Raw genomic sequence first — 20,991 nt, 5'->3', positions numbered from 1 at the left:
AGCCACATGTAGAAAATAAGCCATTCAATTTGACCCTCTCTCATTGACCTCCATACAAAAACTCCTCTCTTGGTGAGTGAAAAAAACTCAAAGATGCCACCTGCTGGAGAAGACAGATTGTGGGCCCAGTTATCCCTCTCCCTTGGGAAAGACTACGGACATCCCTGGTACCCAAATTTACAGCCTGACACTAAGAAAGCATTGTTGTAGAGCGTTTAACACAAAATCCGGGGAGTGGCCAGCTGAGTATAAGACTATATCATCTGCATATAAATTGATGAGAGAGCTTCCTACTGCCTGAGCTATGTTGTTGATGTAAATTGAGAAGAGCGAGGGGCATAGGATTGATCCTTGGGGTACTCCCTTGGTGACAGGCAGTGGCTGAGACAGCAGATATTCTGACTTTATACACTGCTCTCTTTGAGAGAGATAGTTAGCGAACCAGGCCAAAGACCCCTCAGAGACACCAATACTCCTAAGCCGGCCCACAAGAATGGAATGGTCTACTGTATCAAAAGCTTTGGCCAAGTCAATAAAAATAACAGCACAACATTGCTTAGAATCAAGGTCAGTGGTGACATCATTCAGTCCTCCTGTTAAACCTTCCCAGGTAGTTTTTGCTGGCAACGTCAACAGCATGATGTTAGTTAAAACTTGTAAAATAAAGTTGTTTATTTCGATGGGCGGGGCAGAAATAACTTCTGGATTTGGTCACCATGTCCAATTTCTTCCATCCCAATTGATTTTAGTTTGAGTAGGATAGCAGCCTACACGAGAAATAACTTGTAATATTGGTAGTAACTATTTGGATGTCACTGTGATATCAAAGATAGTACAGTATATAGGCAGAAACTTATTCTCCAATAGAAATCCCAGATCAAGCTTGTAGGCGATGTCATGGTGATGTCATGCAGATAAACATGTCTTCGGGTCCAACGGTCATCTCGCACCGAACTGCCCATGTCTAGGCCATCAAATCAAAGACACTCCTACGATATAAAGTTGTTTTTGACGAAAATGTAAATGTGTCAGTTTGTCTCTTTTACGAGGCTGGAGTAATTGCATGTTCAACTACTTAAGACATTGGCTCGAATCTAGGTTGTGCCTTTAGATTGAGAAAATTAACATCTAAAGTAGAATTCTTCACTTCTCTAATTGACTTCTCAAACTTCAAACGCCGGCCTGGTCAGCTTGGTCTGCTTTGCAAGCGTTCCAGGAAGTCTTGCGATGTTGCACCTTGTTGAACCGAAGACATTAAAACAAGGGTTGCGGTCTAAACACTTAAAAGGACACACCCTATCCCCTCAGACCTAAAATTAAGTGGACACTTCTGATGACATATCATGATGTCTGACAAGTATACACTTGCAGGGCAAGGGGCGAGGGAGGAAGGAATGAATTTTAAATGGACCACCCTTGGCCGGAAATTCGTCACTCGTTCATTCCGCAATTATTTGGTTTTCAGCCACCGGTAGCTTGTGGGTGCTTTATATGCGCTACAGTCAATTATGAGTGCATGTCTACTTACATTAAATATATAATTATTAAAATACACCTACTGTATGACAGCTAGCAAATTAATTAGCTAACTAACATTAGCCTGCCGAGCTACTTCTGAAGAAGGAAAATGTTTTATTTATACAATTTCCAAAAGATAAAAACTAAATATGTTTTTGTTTGGTTATGTAGTAGCAAAATTTCTACCTTATTTGCATTTGTTTTTACTTACACTTGTATGTTGACTTCTCCATTGATGTTGTCTTAAAATTTTCGCAGACTTTTTTTAGCAGGATGTACAATCTTGAATTGAATTATGGGGAGTTTCAGGCCGTAGTGAACATAATTGTACACTTGCAAAGCCGACTAAAAACGAGGGCTGAGGGGCTTACATTGCAAACTTCCCTTGCTTGGCTAATTATTTGAACCACTCTCCAAGATGGAGACGGGGATTCCCCCAAGGGCATAAGGCGAGGGTAAGCGGACGAGGGTGTGTCTTTTAAGTGTTTGGACCGCAACCCAGGTGTTGAACGCACCAGACGCAGTGAGGCTATTCCTGACTACTACAGCAGGAGGCAGCAATAACACCAGATTCTAGAAGAAGACGAAAAGGAAGAAGAAGAAGAAGAAGAAGAAGACGATCTGAAGCGGACCAGGAAGTGACGAGATGTTTTGATTGACAGAAATTTGAATGAAGATAGACTGAGACAAAATGTAGGTTTATATCAAACAAAAAACAATTTCGCTTTGTTTTGAAGGTAAGGTCGTAGTCTCTCAAGTCCTAGTCATCTAAATGTTCTCAGAAGCATTACAGCAAACATACTAGCTAGTTTATCTAGCCTAATTTCTAACTTGCTAGCCACGTTAGCATGCTACCTCCAAGCCACAAATTAATCGGGTATCTATGGGAATCGTTGTCCAAGCCACTACAAAGATGATTCCTCGGCTTGCTAGCAACTGCTTATTCATAGATAACCTATCCATAAGCTTCATTACCAAAGTGTATGTTGTAGTTAGATCAAGTCCTAGGTTAATCTGAGCGGATTGTGTAGTGGTAGCTATCTATTGTAATGTTTAATTGTTTACTCAGGTGCATGGTTCCTCTAAATGTAAGACGCCTGTATGAGTGACGCACACCACCATATAACTCCACCACCATGGGCCAGCGAAGGAGGGGGGCAGCTGTCCACGCTCCCCCAGCCAACAGACACCCTGATGGGCTCACAGTGGCTCCCCAGGCCCCTGCCAAGAAGCACAACATCTGCATGGTGTCAGACTTTTTTTACCCCAACATGGGAGGGGTGGAGAGCCACATCTACCAGCTGTCTCAGTGTCTGATAGAGAAGGGTCACAAGGTGGTGATCGCCACCCACGCCTACGGCTGCAGAAAGGGGGTCCGCTACCTGACCAACGGGCTCAAGGTGTACTACCTGCCCCTGCAGGTGATGTACAACCAGTCCACAGCTACCACCTGCTTCCACAGCCTGCCGCTGCTGCGCTGCGTGTTTGTCAGGGAGCGTATCACCGTGGTGCACGCCCACAGCTCCTTCTCCGCCATGGGCCACGATGCACTGTTCCACGCCAAGACCATGGGCCTCAACACGGTGGGTAGCAGTCTAACAGAGTTGTGGGTAGCAGTCTAACAGAGTTGTGGGTAGCAGTCTAACAGAGTTGTGGGTAGCAGTCTAACAGAGTTGTGGGTAGCAGTCTAACAGAGTTGTGGGTAGCAGTCTAACAGAGTTGTGGGTAGCAGTCTAACAGAGTTGTGGGTAGCAGTCTAACAGAGTTGTGGGTAGCAGTCTAAAAGAGTTGTGGGTAGCAGTCTAAAAGAGTTGTGGGTAGCAGTCTAACAGAGTTGTGGGTAGCAGTCTAACAGAGTTGTGGGTAGCAGTCTAACAGAGTTGTGGGCAGTGAAACTAAGCCAATTTTGACCGAAGGTGGTGCACTTTAGGGAAGATGATGCCATTGCAGGCGCGTCCTAGAGCAAGATGATAGCATATAAAGTTCCTAAAATAGTTTTTGTGTGTCCATTTAGTATAAATAACTACGTTGTTGTCTGTTTACAGGTGTTTACTGACCACTCCCTCTTTGGTTTTGCTGATGTTAGCTCGGTGCTGACCAATAAGCTGCTGACGGTGTCTCTGTGCGACACCAATCACATTGTGTGCGTGTCGTACACCAGTAAGGAGAACACCGTGCTTAGGGCAGCACTTGACCCCGAGATTGTTTCTGTCATCCCCAACGCTGTCGACCCCACAGACTTCACCCCCGACCCTTCCCAGCGCTATGATGACAGGATCACCATCGTAGTGGTCAGCCGCCTCGTCTATCGTAAAGGTAAAGAGGGGTGAGACTATATAATGATAAATGTAGACCCCACATAGCAAAAAGATGAACTATGTGCGCTTGTCATTTATCAATAAACAAAGCCTGTAGATATGATTGTAGGAATGTGAAGTCTCAACTGCTGCTTTTATACTTTTTTTAGGAATAGATCTTCTGGGTGGGATCATCCCAGAGCTGTGCCTCAAACATCCCGATCTACATTTCCTGATTGGTGGAGAGGGACCAAAGAGAATCGTGTTGGAGGAAGTGAGAGAGAAATACCAGCTACACGACAGGTATAATTAATCAGTGATGTGTGTGGGTTGGTATATGTTTGAGGGTGTAGGTGTGTGTGTCTGATTTGCTTCTCTCTCTCCCCAGGGTGCGTCTCCTGGGGGCCCTTGAGCATAAGGATGTGCGGGGGGTCTTGGTCCAGGGACATATCTTCCTCAACACCTCCCTGACCGAGGCCTTCTGCATGGCTATAGTGGAGGGGGCCAGCTGTGGACTACAGGTCTGTTTGCCTACTGAATATTAATCCATATTCATCCTCTGTTGCCCATACCTGGACACAAACTAGAAGGTGGTTGTACTGTTTATTGCTAGGTTTTGGGCAAAACAAAAAAATGATACAAATGCTGATAAATCCAATTGCTGCATGCCAATTGTCTGGCAGAAGAGACATAATACTTTTTAGCCAGTTTATTGCTGTAAATACCGGTTGATGTAAATACATTTGGCTGGTCCTGCTTTTAGGTCTATTGGTTCATTTGCAACATTTAGTGGAATTAAATTGGCGTGTGTGCACAGTATATTCGTTATGTATCTTATTTATCACGTGTACAGCATACAGATACAGATTCTTTGAGCGGAAAATCTGTCAGACAGCGCAAGAGCTACTGCTAAAATATCTCAAACAGCAAATGCATATGCAATGGAAGGCAGGCTACATCAATGTGACACACACCACATTACAATGAGCTGGAGGCAGTATCCATTTTGAAAACATATACTTTATTGTTTGAAATCTAAAAGTTTTACTACATATTATGAGGCATGTCTTACCATGCTTCAATGTAGCCTAGCCAAAATCAGACCATATCTGTAGAGGCAATTATTTTAAATCCACTTTCTTTCATTGTCCATTAGCCAGAGACACAATACTAGTCATATTATCAACCCATGCTAGTTGTTCCGTATTAGATCTCCCCACTTTCTACATTTCGAATGGATATTTTCATCTCTGTCACATGAAATCACTCATGTGCAGTGCGCTTTGGACAATGCTGTTTTCCCACTAATTGCATTACAGAATGAAACGTTTATACTATAGTAGATTGACAGGCTAGTGATTTTGCTGTTTGTGACTGGTCTTGTTGTCTGAGGAAAAGTTAATGTGGACAGTTATTCTAACATCTTCAAAGTGCACATCAGAGTTCAGTAAAAAAGACCGCACATCGTTGCACCCTCATCTTTGAATATGAATGACCATGTTACCACAAGCACCGTGGGTGGACACCCTAATCAGGTTACGCACCCAATGCATATGGGTCTGGGAATTTTCTCAAATGTCCAGTAAATTAAAATGCTGCCTGTCAAATGTCCGGCGCCACATTTTCTTTACGGTAACCCTGGTTGGTATCTGCATGTGGCTGGTTGGTATCTGCATGTGGCTGGTTGGTATCTGCATGTGGCTGGTTGGTATCTGCACGTGGCTGGTTGGTATCTGGTTGGTATCTGCACGTGGCTGGTTGGTATCTGGTTGGTATCTGCACGTGGCTGGTTGGTATCTGGTTGGTATCTGCACGTGGCTGGTTGGTATCTGCGTGGCTGGTTGGTATCTGCACGTGGCTGGTTGGTATCTGGTTGGTATCTGCACGTGGCTGGTTGGTATCTGCACGTGGCTGGTTGGTATCTGCATGTGGCTGGTTGGTATCTGCACGTGGCTGGTTGGTATCTGGTTGGTATCTGCATGTGGCTGGTTGGTATCTGCATGTGGCTGGTTGGTATCTGCACGTGGCTGGTTGGTATCTGCATGTGGCTGGTTGGTATCTGCATGTGGCTGGTTGGTATCTGCATGTGGCTGGTTGGTATCTGCATGTGGCTGGTTGGTATCTGCATGTGGCTGGTTGGTATCTGCATGTGGCTGGTTGGTATCTGCATGTGGCTGGTTGGTATCTGCATGTGGCTGGTTGGTATCTGGTTGGTATCTGCACGTGGCTGGTTGGTATCTGGTTGGTATCTGCACGTGGCTGGTTGGTATCTGGTTGGTATCTGCACGTGGCTGGTTGGTATCTGCACGTGGCTGGTTGGTATCTGCACGTGGCTGGTTGGTATCTGCACGTGGCTGGTTGGTATCTGCATGTGGCTGGTTGGTATCTGCACGTGGCTGGTTGGTATCTGCACGTGCCTGGTTGGTATCTGCATGTGGCTGGTTGGTATCTGCACGTGGCTGGTTGGTATCTGCACGTGGCTGGTTGGTATCTGGTTGGTATCTGCACGTGGCTGGTTGGTATCTGGTTGGTATCTGCACGTGGCTGGTTGGTATCTGCACGTGGCTGGTTGGTATCTGGTTGGTATCTGCACGTGCCTGGTTGGTATCTGCATGTGGCTGGTTGGTATCTGCACGTGGCTGGTTGGTATCTGCATGTGGCTGGTTGGTATCTGCACGTGGCTGGTTGGTATCTGCACGTGGCTGGTTGGTATCTGCACGTGGCTGGTTGGTATCTGCACGTGGCTGGTTGGTATCTGCACGTGGCTGGTTGGTATCTGCACGTGGCTGGTTGGTATCTGGTTGGTATCTGCACGTGGCTGGTTGGTATCTGGTTGGTATCTGCACGTGGCTGGTTGGTATCTGGTGCTGGTTGGTATCTGCATGTGGCTGGTTGGTATCTGCACGTGGCTGGTTGGTATCTGCACGTGCCTGGTTGGTATCTGCATGTGGCTGGTTGGTATCTGCCGTGGCTGGTTGGTATCTGCACGTGGCTGGTTGGTATCTGGTTGGTATCTGCACGTGGCTGGTTGGTATCTGGTTGGTATCTGCACGTGGCTGGTTGGTATCTGCATGTGGCTGGTTGGTATCTGGTTGGTATCTGCACGTGCCTGGTTGGTATCTGCATGTGGCTGGTTGGTATCTGCACGTGGCTGGTTGGTATCTGCACGTGGCTGGTTGGTATCTGCACGTGGCTGGTTGGTATCTGCACGTGGCTGGTTGGTATCTGCGTGGCTGGTTGGTATCTGCACGTGGCTGGTTGGTATCTGGTTGGTATCTGCACGTGGCTGGTTGGTATCTGGTTGGTATCTGCACGTGGCTGGTTGGTATCTGGGCTGGTTGGTATCTGCACGTGGCTGGTTGGTGTCTGCATGTGGCTGGTTGGTATCTGCACGTGGCTGGTTGGTATCTGCACGTGGCTGGTTGGTATCTGGTTGGTATCTGCACGTGGCTGGTTGGTATCTGGTTGGTATCTGCACGTGGCTGGTTGGTATCGGGCTGGTTGGTATCTGCACGTGGCTGGTTGGTATCTGGTTGGTATCTGCACGTGGCTGGTTGGTATCTGGTTGGTATCTGCACGTGGCTGGTTGGTATCTGGTTGGTATCTGCACGTGGCTGGTTGGTATCTGGTTGGTATCTGCACGTGGCTGGTTGGTATCTGCACGTGGCTGGTTGGATGGTAGTCTGCTTGTTATTCTTAGCATCGGTGGATTGAGTATGTATGTGGTTCATGGAAGTGTGTGTGTGTGTGTGTGTACAGTGAGGGAAAAAAGTATTAAAATGCAAATTTATAACATTTTTGACATGCATTTTTCAGGATTTTATTTCTTGTTATTCTGTCTCTCACTGTTCAAATTAACCTACCATTAAAGTTATAGACTGATCATTTGTTTGTCAGTGGGCAAACGTACAAAATCAGCAGGGGATCAAATACTTTTTTCCCTCACTGTAGGTGGTAAGTACGCGTGTTGGAGGGATCCCTGAGGTTCTGCCTGAGGATCTGATCACCCTGTGTGAGCCCACCGTGCGTTCTCTTTGTGCCGGCCTGGACAGTGTCATCGCTAGGCAACGATCGGGCAGCGTCGCCTCCCCAGCTTCCATCCACGCCCACGTCTGCACCCTCTACACCTGGAGGAATGTCGCAGAGAGGACAGAGAAGGTAGGCTCATACATGAGTAATATATTTAGCATGTTTTCTAAATCTAGACTGATACACTGCCATAATACCTTTAATTGACACACTGAGATATTGATGAGGTTTAATTCATTGATACTAACTCTGTGTGTGTGTCTGCTCTCTGTTCTGTCAGGTGTATGACCGTGTGGCTGGGGAGAAGGTTCTTGCTCTGGACAGACGGCTGCTCAGACTGAGAACCCACTGTGGCCCTGTGGCAGGCTCCATCTTTGCCTTCTTCGCTGTCCTTGACTTCCTCCTCCTGCTCCTTCTCCGCTGGCTCCTCCCAGACTGCCTCATAGACGTTGCCATGGACGCCACAGGCCCCCAGGGGCTATGGAGGCAGGGCTTGGGCGATAGGAAAGGAACTCTCTCTAAAAGTGCCATGTTGACAAAGGAGAAGCCAGGTGGTCAAAATACCAAGCTATGATGATAACTCCACGCAAACACAACTCCTTATCCTCAACATAACTGTTTAAAAAAAATCTTAGCTTGACCTCTGACCCCACTACCTAATCACTGTGGATGCTGACCACTCATTGCAGAATATTTTAAGGGTAACCCTGATGTTTACAATAGGATGAGTGTTCTTGCTCAATGCGTTTTATTCTTTGTAACCCCTGAATGAACCCCAAAACTGAAGCACTTCTGTATTAATGTTTCACTCCTAGTTTTTGTATTTTAATTTCTTTATCAATGCTTTGCACTGAAGGTTGGAGGGTATATCGTTATTACAAAAATGCCACAATGAATGCCACTGGTTGCCATAGACAGCAGTATAAACTTTAAGGGGAGTCTGTAATAGCATAGTTTTGTATTCCAACCCCTCCCACTAACCAAGTTCCCTTCCTTGTCCTTTTATGCTTGAATTTCATTTTTTGTAGTTCTCTGCTGTTTAACATTTTTACTCATATCATGCTTTGCCAATGTCTTTGATGGGTGGTTCCTCTGCTTTGGGGATTTGTTTATTTTTACAAATGTTTGTGAGCTCATGCTTAAGGCTGTGTGTACCCTGATGATGCACTGATTCCTGAACCTTGACCTATGATGGAAATAAGTAAAGTCTGTTGCAGGATGACCTATTTTATCACCCTTTTTTCTGATCATGGATTTTCAATAGCTAGGGCCTCAAACTTCTTGTATGTCCTAGAACAAAAACATCACCGTTTTCACTGTAAACATCTTGCCAGACGAAACACATAGCAATGAAAGGGGAGGAGGTAGGAATTACATTCCTATCTTTTCAAGGCTGAGGGTAATGCACCATTCACACATCGTTAGGGTTGTAGTCTGGGTAACGTTAGGGTTGTAGTCTGGGTAAATAGCATCATTGTTGTCACTATAGAAACACATTTTCTGCCTAAAGTGGTTAAGGGTATTCATGAGGGTCAAATGTTTCAAAGAGATGTAGGAGAGAGTATGCAGGAGAGGTTCCAGAGGTGCTGGACACACCCATCCCCCCCTATACATGTAACATACTAATCTAGCTCAATAGTTTTAGAACAAGTCTGAAAAGTCAATATGGTATGTATGTAGCCCTCATTCAGACTGTTTGTGAAGACTGAACCACGGTTTGGTAAAAACATGTTTTTTTGCACTATTGAAAAGTTTTTACTTTCAAAATACCCAACTATTCACATTCCAATGTCGATGTTCTACAGGCACCATGTTTTGACTGGCTGTTTTGAAGTGATGTCCCTGAAGGAAACAGTGAACCGGACTTGAATGATGTAACGACACAGATATGCAGATAGCTTTACTACTCCCCTCTTAAAATTGGCTTTCAGAAAGCCCTAAACAGATTTCTTAAATTCAATCGCACCTTATCCAATTATTTTTTTTCTTACGCCACAAGGTTGTCCTCTGCACATGTTGAAATACCACACCTTATCACCTAGATATCAGAATAGACACAGATGTTCCATTTGTGTGTGTGTGTGTGTGTGTGTGTGTGTGTGTGTCCCCGTGTCTATCCGTCCAATGCTTACCTCTATTATCATGCAACGGGTCCCCAATTCCACGGAAAGGGGGGTTGTAGGGGTGGTAGTCCTTTCCTCAGGGTTGGGGGGAGGAGGTAGCTTGGGGCCTGATAAGAGGTCTGTGAAGGCCAGCAGTGGGCAGACAGGTTTGTGGATCCCACCCATAGCTGGTTCATTCACTGTGGAGGAGGCTGCTGTTGTTTGACCATGGTTGGTGTGCAGACGGAGATGGTCCTGTCCAGTCGGCCTTGGAGGGGACCCTTCCACATCTATGGTGGACTGGCATGCAACTCGCTCATGGCTGGTATGGTTTTCTCTTTTTCTTCTGCTGCTTTGTCAAAGTAAATACTGTTTAGCAAGTTTGTGTTCTGTGAGAGCAAGAAAGTTACACTTACAATTTGAGAGAGGCCAAGAGATCTTCAGTGTGTTCTGTGCTTTTGTCTGTGGTATTGGTGTTGTTCAACAGAGAAGGTTGGTGTCCTGAATAAACACATTATACAGTATGTTTTCTTAAGAGTTGAGAACCAGAGTTGTTTCAGATATTTCAGGAAGTTGGTTGAGGCGATGAGAGAGAGAGAAAATGGAAAGAGAGAGCAGTTAGGTCAAGATATATTGGTGTGTTTTTAGAAGAAGAATACTGTCTACCTACTGTTTGAATCAAATGTTGTTTCCATGTAATTTCAACCAAAAACATTAGATGTGATGACGTTGAATCAACGTGGAAAACTGATTGAATTTGAAGAACAAAAGTAAACAACTTAAGGGAATTTTGTATTTTAAAATGATATGGTGAAATATTTTTGTTGACAAATCCAACCAAATGTAAATGAAAACTAAACGTTGAACTGATATCTGTGCACAGTGGGTAGCCTGATGTATGTCCCGAATAAATATACTGCCTATCATTTTCTTAGTGAAAGTAAGGGAACCAAAGTCTAGTTTAGTAATACCCAGTGGTTATAGTTAATCACGTCCACATACACATACACACTTCTGAAACCATTCATGTTCACCACACAGTGCACATTTTTTATTTCAGTCCATTTCCCATCTTCAGTTTAACCATTCCCCCCACAGAGAGACAAACATATTTGCATGAGGGGGTGTAGAAATTGATAAGCTATATTTGTGATGTTAGCCTGTAGCCTATTGCTTCTCCATGGGACATAGATGTGAGAGTGTTCCATTTAGGATGAAACACATTAGCATTGCCGGTGTAGTCATTGGAAATCAGATTACCCGCTGCTGATGCATTACATGGATCTCTGAATCTGTGTGAGCACTGCAGGCAGGCAAGCAGGAGAGGTGTTGTTCAGCATATCCTAGTAGTACACGAACGGATATGAGGGCTACCCTGAGCGACCTCTGGGATCACTTAACATAAATTGGAGCATTGGGGGTAGAGATGCCTGGGGGCTTTAACACGGAACCCAAACCGGCTGCGCGCGTGCGCCATCGTGCATACATTTATTTTGTCCCCCTACACCAAACGCTATCACGACACGCAGTTTAAAATATCAAAACAAACTCTTGTTGCCTTAGCGATGGCCGGAAACCTTCGCTTAATCTCAGACCGAACACGTTGAGTACTCGATATGTGAGTTCGCGACAGAATCAAGTCCATCTCAAAAGCTAGTTGTCGATTCATCGAGGGCCTTCGGAAGCCTCTTTATCGACAACAGTCACTACTACATTCTTCTCAATTTTTCCCCCAACTTTCCCCACATTTTGTTACGCTACAGCCTTATTCTAAAATGGGTTAAATAAACACATTTCCTCAGCAATCTTACACACAACACCCCATAATGACAAAGCATTTTTTTTGTTGCAAATGTACTAAATATAAAAAAACAGAAATACCTTATTTACATAAGTATTCAGACCCTTTGCTATGAGACACGAAATTGACCCCAGGTGCATCCTGTTTCCATTGATCATCCTTGAGATGTCTCTACAACTTTATCGGAGTCCACCTGTGGTAAATTCAATTGATTGGACATGATTTGGAAAGACAAACACCTGTCTATATAAAGCTCCACAGTTGACAGTGCATGTCAGAAAGAACTAAGCCATGAGGTTGAAGGAATTAGCTGTAGCGCGCTGAGACAGGATTGTGTTCAGGCACAGATCTGGGGAAGGGTACTAAAAATGTTGGCAACATTGAGGATCCCAAAGAACACAGTGGCCTCCATCATTGTTAAATGAAAGAAGTTTGGAACCACCAACAACCACCAAGACAAACTGAGAAATCTGGGGAGAAGGGCCTTGGTTAAGGAGGTGACCAAGAACTCAATGGTCACTCAGAGTTCCTCTGTGGAGATGGCAGAACATTCCAGATGGACAATCATCTCTGCCGCACTCCACCAATCGGTCCTTAATGGTGAAACATGGGGATGGCAGCATCAGGCTGTTGGGATGTTTTCAACGGCAGGGACTGGGAGACTAGTCAGGATCGAGGCAAAGATGAATGGAGCAAAGTACTATGAGATCCTTGGAGAAAGTTTTCAGAGTGCTCAGGGCCTCAGACTGGGGCAAAGGTTCACCTTCCAACAGGACAACAACCCTATGCACACAGCCAAGACAACACAGGAGGGGCTTCGGGACAAGTCTGAGTGGCCAGATCCCGGACTTGAACCCGATCAAACATTTCTGGAGAGACCTGAAAATAGCTGTGCAGTGACACTTCCCATCCAACCTGACAGTGTTTGAGAGGCTCTGCAAAGAAGAATAGGAGAAACTCCCCAAATAAAGGTGTGCTAAGCTTGTAGGGTCATACCCAAGAAGACTCAATGCTGTAATCACTGCCAAAGGTGCTTCAACAAAGTACTGAGTAAAGAGTCTGAATACTTATATTTATGTTCATATAAAATTTGTAAAAGTCAGTTTTTTGCTTTGCGATTATGGGGTATTGTGTGTAGATGAGGGGGAAAATGTATTTAATCTATTTTAGAATAAGGCTGTAACGTAACAACGTGGTCATGGTCTGAATACTTTCTGAATGCACTGTATGTTACAGATACATCAGCATGTAGATATGCAGAGTAACAATACTGTACCTTAATAGAGAATGCCTCAAGTAAATGTGAAAGTCACCCAGTAAAATACTACTTGAGTAAAAGACAAAGTGTTTGATTTTAAATATCAAAAGTATAAGTCATTTAAAATTCCTTTATATTAGGCAAACCAGATGGCACATGTGTATTTGTTATTTACAGATCGTCAGGGGCACATTCCAACACAGACATAATTTGCAAATTAAGCATTTGTGTTTAGTGAGTCTGCCAAATCAGAGGCAGTAGGGATGTGCAGGGATGTTATCTTTGGGGTGTGATTTATTTTTTTAATGTTTATTTTTTTTGGACAATTTTCCTGTTCTCTTAAGCATTCATAATGTAACAAGTACTTTGGGGTGTCAAAGAGTGTATGGAGTAAAAAGTACATTATTTTCAATGGGAATGTAGTGGAGTAAATTGTCAAAATATAAATGGTGAAGTACAGATTCCCCCCCCCAAAAAAAACCCCCCCTGCTGTAGTAAAGTATTTACACCACTGGTAGTACTTGAGTATGTGAGACTACAGTTCCCTTACAGTGCCTCTCATTTGAACTCTCCTGGCTGTTCCAACAGGTTTGTCTGCTGCATATTCATTTACTTCTATTGAGACGAGCCAGTTAGTACAACCAGTTTGGGGAGGAGAGAGGAAGTCGGTGTGGTTGTTTAGTTCTCCCAGGTAGTGTTTTCTGTGATACTGGGGCAGGAACTGGGCTTCAGTGTCTCTGAGGTCCAGGAGATTGATTGTCTGATAATGATGTGCTGTGTTTGGACAGGTTACAGTCTGGGGGACCAGTATGGGAAGAAAAAAAATGTATGAAATGTATGCATTCACTACTAAGTCGCTCTGGATAAGAGCGTCTGCTAAATGACTTAAATGTAAATGAATGATTGTGTGTTTCCACAGACTTGTGGTCAGACAGGACTCCTCTTCACGATGCCGCCTACCAGGGTAGACTCCTGACCCTGAGGACTCTGGTCTCACAGGTACACATTCAAAACCATGTCTTACAGTATAAAGCTGCCATAAAAATCACCTACTGACACTAAAAACACACGTCACATAGACATGAAGTCCTCCATCTTCTCTACTCTCAGGGGTTTCCTGTGGACATGCTGACAATGGACAGGGTCTCTCCCCTCCACGAGGCCTGCCTCGGAGGACATTACGCCTGCACCATGTTCCTACTGGAGAACAGGGCCAATGTAAGGACACCATTTCTTTTCTCTCGCTCAAACTAGGAAGAATCAAAGGTGATAAATGATTTGTGTTTTACCAATATAGGTAGCGTCTAACCTAAAGCCGCTTCATGTGATTGCTCCCTGTGTGTCTGCAGGTGGAGATGGTATCGACTGATGGAGCCACACCCCTCTTCAATGCCTGCAGCAGTGGGAGTGTTGCCTGTGTCAGACTGATTCTACAGTACAGCCCCAACACACATGCTGTCCATCACCTGGCTTCACCCATCCACCAGGCTGCAAAGAGAGGTAAGTGTGCATGTGGATTTATTTTATGTGCAGTGTGACTCAGAATGACCATTTCATGCAGCATGATGGTATAATGGTAGACATTGTACTCAGTAAAAGTTGTTTCCCTCCCCAGGTCACAGGGAGTGTCTAGAGGTGTTGCTGTCCCATGGATTCCACATAGACCTGGAGCTGCCTGGTGTGGGAACCCCTTTGTACACAGCCTGTCTGGCCCAGGCCACCGACTGTGTGGAGAGACTGCTGCAATCAGGTGTTGATGTCCAGGGTGGGTGTGGTCAAGACACACCATTACATGCTGCAGTGCGAGGGGGAGAAATCAGGGTGGTGGAGCTTCTGATGGACTACGGGGCTGATGGGAGTTGTAGGAATTCAGACGGGAAGACTCCTCTGGAGCTGGCAGCTTGCGACAGTACAGTCAGAACTACAATACAGAAAAGAGGTGAAAATACTTGTTTATTAATGCATTCACACGCACATCCACGCATGCATGACTCTACCCAAATGTCCCACTGGGGAAACAATGTTTGAATCAACGTTGTTCCCACGTCATTTCAATGAAATGAACTTGAACCAACATGGGATAGACGTTGAATTTACGTCTGTGCCCAGTGGGCTATTACAGTGTATGTCTACTGATGGAAGGCTATCAACGTATTTTCCATGTCTGACATATCTCCTTCCCCTTCTTCGTTCTACCTCTTTCTCCCCAGGTCCCTGCACTCTCTCTCAGCTGTGTCGGTTCTGCATTCGGAGGAGTTTGGGACAGGCTCGTCTGGACAGAACATCAGCCCTCTTCCTCCCTTACAGACTCCAGGCTTTCCTGCTTTACCAGTAACACTGAAACGGCAACCTTTTTACAAATGTTTGGTCGTTTGTATTTTTTTATAGCTATTTTAATCGACTTCTACTTGTTCAATGTTTTTAGCAGTGAGTTGGTGACTGAACAAATGAATGGTTTTGTTTTTCTTGGTTTAATAGAAACTGGGTTGACTGACTTTTGTAGCGTTTCTCTTCTCAAGGTGCTGTATTTTTCTAATAAAATGATCATATTCAACATATCCAAAGTGGCGTTTCTTTTGTCATAAACCCCTTATGTTGACGTGGACATGTATTTGGGTAACTTAAACAGTAGGGGAAGCCCCATCACATACTGTATCAACCCCTGAACCCTGGCCTAGCCATCTACGCCCTGTCTGGGCATTGCGAGTGCATCTCAACAGTCATCAGTGGCTTCTTCTCCTTGATGCCTTTCCTTTATCTGTGAGAAGAGGGGATTAAGGAGCTGACTGACAAAGGAACAAGAGAAGAGGCATAGCAGATGAGGTGTGACTCCAGGGTGTTTCCTGTCCTCCTCGTAGGCCAGTTAGATTGAGATTGAAAAGGTCATATCGTCAAATGCCTGATGGCCAATCAGGTCTCCTGAAACAGATCACCTATGGCTCATTAATGACATCATGGGATGCTGGAGTAACCATAATGATTGTTGTGATAATTAGAGCCAAAATATCACTTAGGATCTAGACCAAACTATGAATTACCTTGAGGGAGTCCAGAGAGAATCTGCCCTAAGGCCTTTACCATGGAGACAGTGTGTTAAAATTCACTGTCTGGAGTAAATTGGTTGCACCAGATGTCTTCCACTCTCAGAAAGTTTGGTTGTTTGGACCGTTGAGTCATTCACTTCTATTGGTCAGGCAGCTCAGTGGGACTCCAGCAAGTGTTACATTGACTAAATAGATTTTCAACAACTAGTAAACACTTATTGACCCTGTTAGTGTGTCTGAGTCACTACACAGGAGGGTTTACACAGGACATCAAGAATTGAACATGTCCAACTGCCTTGGAAGAGCTGACCAAATAAATATGGCTTCCCTACATGTCACCCTATATAGTATAAACGGTAGGTCTATAGAGCTAATCTACGTCAGTGTTTCCCAAACTCGGTCCTGGGGCCCCCGCTGGGTACGGGTTTTTGCCCTATCACTACACGGCTGATTCAAGTAACCAACTCATCAATCTTTGGTTATTTGAATCAGCTGTGTAGTGCTAGGGCAAAACCAAAAACGTTTACCCAGGGGGGGCCCCAGGACCGAGTTTCGGAAACGCTGATCTACATGAGGTATTGATTTGCCTGATAGTGTTTTGTGCAATGTTCTCAGAGTTGTGAATGAAAACAGAACAGAGCTGGTTCAATCGATTTCCAGAATCAAAGTGTTGAATGACTTCGCAACATCTTCACATTCTATATGACGACCTTAGGATTGAGAGAAAAAGAACTGAAAAAAGTGTGAATAGCAAATGAATAGTCCTAAATAGGGCTGTGTCCAGCCTTAAAGACAAGGTTAAGCTGAATGAAAAGTCAAAACACAACACTAAAGAACATATAGCTATTAATGAAACAATCACTGCAAAACGATAATAGGAAATGCGTGTCCAAGCTCTCATGGACACCAGAACAACTGTGTGTGATTGCTGGTGTCTACACAGCCATCTAAGGTAAGTGATGTAAATTAAGTAAGAGCTTCCTTGATTGGCCTTTAGTGATTTCGAATATATTGGGTTCTGAGCTTGTAACCATGTTTCAGTAGCTCCTTGTTCAATTTATTATTCTAGTCCAGTCCTAAGTGAGGACGTCCAGCACTTTAAGCATCAGCTGTCTGACCAGCTTACCGATCACTGTACCTGTACACAGCCAATCTGTAAATAGCACACCTGACTACCTCATCCCCATATTATTATTGACCCTCTTGCTCTTTTGCACCCCAGTATCTCTACTTGCACATCATCTGCACATCTATCACTCCAGTGTTAATGCTAAATTATAATTATTTTCGCCTCTAGGGCCTATTTATTGCCTACCTTCCTACTCTTCTACTTTTGCACACACTATACATTGACTTTTCTATTGTGTTATTGACTGTACGTTTGTTTATGTGTAACTCTGTGTTGTTGTTTGTGTCTCACTGCTTTGCTTTATCTTGGCCAGGTCGCAGCTGTAAATGAGAACTTGTTCTCAACTGGCCTACCTGGTTAAATAAAGGTGAAATAGAAAATGTAAAAAAGCTGAATAAAGCAAGTGGTTAGAATGTTGAATACTGCATGTTCCCTGGAGGGACATGCTATCAAAATCCAATCAAAGTGTATTGGTCGCATACATAGTTAAGCAGATGTTATAACGGGTGCAGCGAAATGTTTATGTTACTAGTTACTAACAATGCAGTAAAATGTCAAACAGGTACACAAATCTTTAAAATAATAATAATGAACATGTTAAAATGTCTGAACGAATCCAATTAACCCAAATAGCAATGTAACAGTAATCTAAATGCAATCTATATGTATCTACACCAGATTAATTTACACAATATATACTAAGAATGATAAGTACAGCAGTAGCTATATTAGAGTGAGCTATGTCAAGAACCCAGTATATAAATTAATATGCGGTGTGTATAAACAGTGTAACTGCGAGGCAATGTACAATAGTAGAAATGATAGAACGAGCTATGTCCAGAACAAAGTATGTAAATACACAGTGCAAAACCTCATGGCAAAATATACTGGACAAAAATATAAACCTAACAAGCAACATTTTCAAAGATTTGACTGAGTTACAGTTCATATAAGGAACTCAGTCAATTAAAATAAATGAATTAGGTCGTAATCTATGGATTTCACATGACTGGGCAGGGGCACAGCCATGGGTGGGCTTGGGAGGGCATAGGCACACCTACTGGGGAGCCAGGCCCAGCCAATCAGAATGAGTTTTCCCCCACAAAAGAGCTTTATTACAGACAGAAATACTCTTCAGTTTCATCAGCTGTCCAGTTGGCTGGTCTCAGTTGATCCTACAGGTGAAGAAGCCGGATGTGGAGGTCCAGGGCTGGCGTGGTTAAACATGGTCTGAGGCCGGTTGGATGTACGACCAAATTCTCTCAAACGAAGTTGGAGGCGGCTTATGGTAGAGAAATGAACGTTCAGTTCTCTGGCAACAGCTTCGCTGATATTCCTGCAGTCAGCATGCCAATTGCACGCTCCCTCAAAACATCTGAGGCATTGTATTGTGTGACAAAACTGCACATTTTTAAGTGGCCTTTTATTGTCCCCATCACAAGGTGCACCTGTGTAATGATCATGCTGTTTAATCAGCTTCTATATATGCCACATATGTCAGGTGGATGGATTATCTTGGCAAAGGAGAAATGCTCACTAACAGGAATATGAACAGATTTGTGCACAACATTTGAGAGAAATAAGCTTTTTGTGCGTATGGAACATTTCTGGGATTTTCTATTTCAGCTCATAAAACATGGAACCAACACTTTACATGTTGTGTTTATATTTTTGTTCAGTGTAGATAGAATTACAGGAATTTAGCTTCCAGACCAGAGTCCGGAATATACAGTAAATATATACTGCATGTATGAGAATGGTGCGTATAGACATTATGTTAATTGAAAAGGTGTGTAGAATACAGTATATACATATGAAGTGGGTAAAACAGTATGTAAACATTTTTAAAGTGACCAGTGTTCCATGACTATGTACTGTACATAGGGCAGCAGTGTCTAAGGTGCAGGGTTGAGTGCCAGATGGTAGCCGTTTAGTGACCGTGTCTAAGGTTCAGGCAGAGTACTGGGCAGAGGCCGGCTAAGCTGTTTTTCAGTCCCTCTGTACCAGCTTTGATGCACCTGTACTGTCTCTGCCTTCTAGATGTTAGCAGGTTGAACAGCCCGGATGTTGGGGAATGTGTTGATGAAAAGTACAGGACAGCAACATCGAAATGCCACACACCATCACTTTTCAACCATTTAATCAACACTAAACATCATAATGTAGGCTACATAAAAAATATAACAAATGTACTGCTAAAAATATATTGCCACTAATTTTTAACACAATAAAAACTTTGGCACTGTAAACAAGACAACATAAGCTTGTTCTACAAATAAATGTAGATCAAATAACATGATGGCGTGCCAAGCTGTGCTTTTACAGAGACACCAGAAAATGCTCAAACAACAACAAAATATTCAATTCACCCAGAGAGAATTACTTTTTATATTTATCAAACATTGAGAAACACAAGTATCACTTTGGACAACATCAAACTACTCTTGGACATAACTCAATTTTCATCTGACCCAAACAATCAGATATACAGTGCATTCAGAAAGTATTCAGACCCCTTGACCTTTTCCACATTGTGTAATGTTACAAACTTACTCTAAAGTTGATTTAAAAAAATATATATTCTCATCAATCTACACAAAATACCCCATAATGACAAAGCAAAAACATGTTTTTAGAAATTGCTGCAAATGTATTACAAATTAAAACTGAAATATCACCTTCACATAAGTATTCAGACCCTTTACTCAGTACTTTGTTGAAGCACCTTTGGCAGCGATTACAGCCTCGATTCCTCTTGGGTATGACGCTACAAGCTTGGCACACCTGTATTTGGGGAGTTTCTCCCATTCTTCTCTGCAGATCCTCTCAAGCTCTGTCAGGTTGGATGGGGAGCATCGCTGCACAGCTATTTTCAGGTCTCTCCAGAGATGATCGATCGGGATCAAGTCCAGGCTCTGGCTGGGCCACTAAAGGACATTCAGAGACTTGTCCCAATGCCACTCCTGCTTTATCTTGGCTGTGTGCTTAGGGTCGTTGTCCTGTTGGAAGGTGAACCTTTGCCCCAGTCTGAGGCCCTGAGCACACTGGAGCTGGTTTTCATCAAGGATCTCTCTGTACTTTGCTCCGTTCATCTTTCCCTCGATCCTGACTAGTCTCCCAGTCCCTGCCGTTGAAAAACATCCCCACAGCATGATGCTGCCACCAACATGCTTCACCGTAGGGATGGTGCCAGGTTTCCTCCAGATGTGACGCTTGGCATTAAGGCCAAAGAGTTCAATCATGGTTTCATCAGACCAGCGAATCTTTTTTCTCATGGTCTGCGAGTCCTTTAGGCAAACCAAGCAGGCTGTCATGTGCCTTTTACTGAGGAGTGGCTTCCATCTGGCCACTCTACCATAAAGGCCTGATTGGTGGTGTGCGGCAGAGATGGTTGTCCTTCAGGAAGGTTCTCCCATCTCCACAGAGGAACTCGGGACCATCACATCCCTGACCAAGGCCCTTCTCCCCAATTGCTCAGTTTGGCCGGGCGGCCAGCTCTAAGAAGAGTCTTGGTGGTTCCAAACTTCTTCCATTTAAGAATGATGGACGCCACTGTGGTCTTGGGGACCTTCAATGCTGTAGACATTTTTTGGTACCCTTCTCCAGATCTGTGCCTAGACACAATCCTGTCTCGGAGCTCTTGGGACAATTCCTTCGACCTCATGGCTTGGTTTTTGCAATGTCAACTGTGGGACCTTATATAGACAGGTGTGTGTCTCTCCAAATAATGTCCAATCAATTGAATTTACCACAAGTGGACTCCAATCAAGTTGTAGAAACATCTCAAGGATGATCAATGGAAACAGGATGCAC

At 44.0% G+C, this 20,991-nt stretch overlaps 2 protein-coding genes across 3 annotated transcripts; both read left to right on the top strand.

Moving 5' to 3' along the window:
* Positions 1-2,083: 2,083 nt before the first annotated feature.
* Positions 2,084-9,066, top strand: piga (phosphatidylinositol glycan anchor biosynthesis, class A). Of its 2 annotated transcripts, none has more exons than XM_014174218.2 (7): positions 2,084-2,255; positions 2,588-3,101; positions 3,564-3,834; positions 3,986-4,118; positions 4,204-4,336; positions 7,767-7,973; positions 8,125-9,066. In XM_014174218.2, exons 2-7 carry the CDS (start codon positions 2,655-2,657, stop codon positions 8,416-8,418), a joined length of 1,485 nt encoding a protein of 494 aa, XP_014029693.1. In that variant the 5' UTR covers positions 2,084-2,255; positions 2,588-2,654; the 3' UTR covers positions 8,419-9,066. The 2 variants fall into 2 exon arrangements, with proteins under 2 accessions (XP_014029693.1, XP_014029695.1); XM_014174220.1 differs by having other exon boundaries at positions 2,096-2,211.
* A 978-nt stretch (positions 9,067-10,044) lies between these two features.
* asb11 (ankyrin repeat and SOCS box containing 11) lies at positions 10,045-15,563 on the top strand. The gene is made up of 6 exons (XM_014174221.2): positions 10,045-10,271; positions 13,925-14,004; positions 14,116-14,223; positions 14,355-14,505; positions 14,621-14,944; positions 15,216-15,563. Exons 1-6 carry the CDS (start codon positions 10,175-10,177, stop codon positions 15,338-15,340), a joined length of 885 nt encoding a protein of 294 aa, XP_014029696.1. The 5' UTR covers positions 10,045-10,174; the 3' UTR covers positions 15,341-15,563.
* The last annotated feature ends 5,428 nt before the right edge of the window (positions 15,564-20,991 follow it).

This window comes from Salmo salar, chromosome ssa25 (assembly GCF_905237065.1).
Source record: "Salmo salar chromosome ssa25, Ssal_v3.1, whole genome shotgun sequence".
NCBI lineage: Eukaryota > Metazoa > Chordata > Actinopteri > Salmoniformes > Salmonidae > Salmo > Salmo salar.
This window is presented reverse-complemented; position numbering and strand designations above follow the sequence as displayed.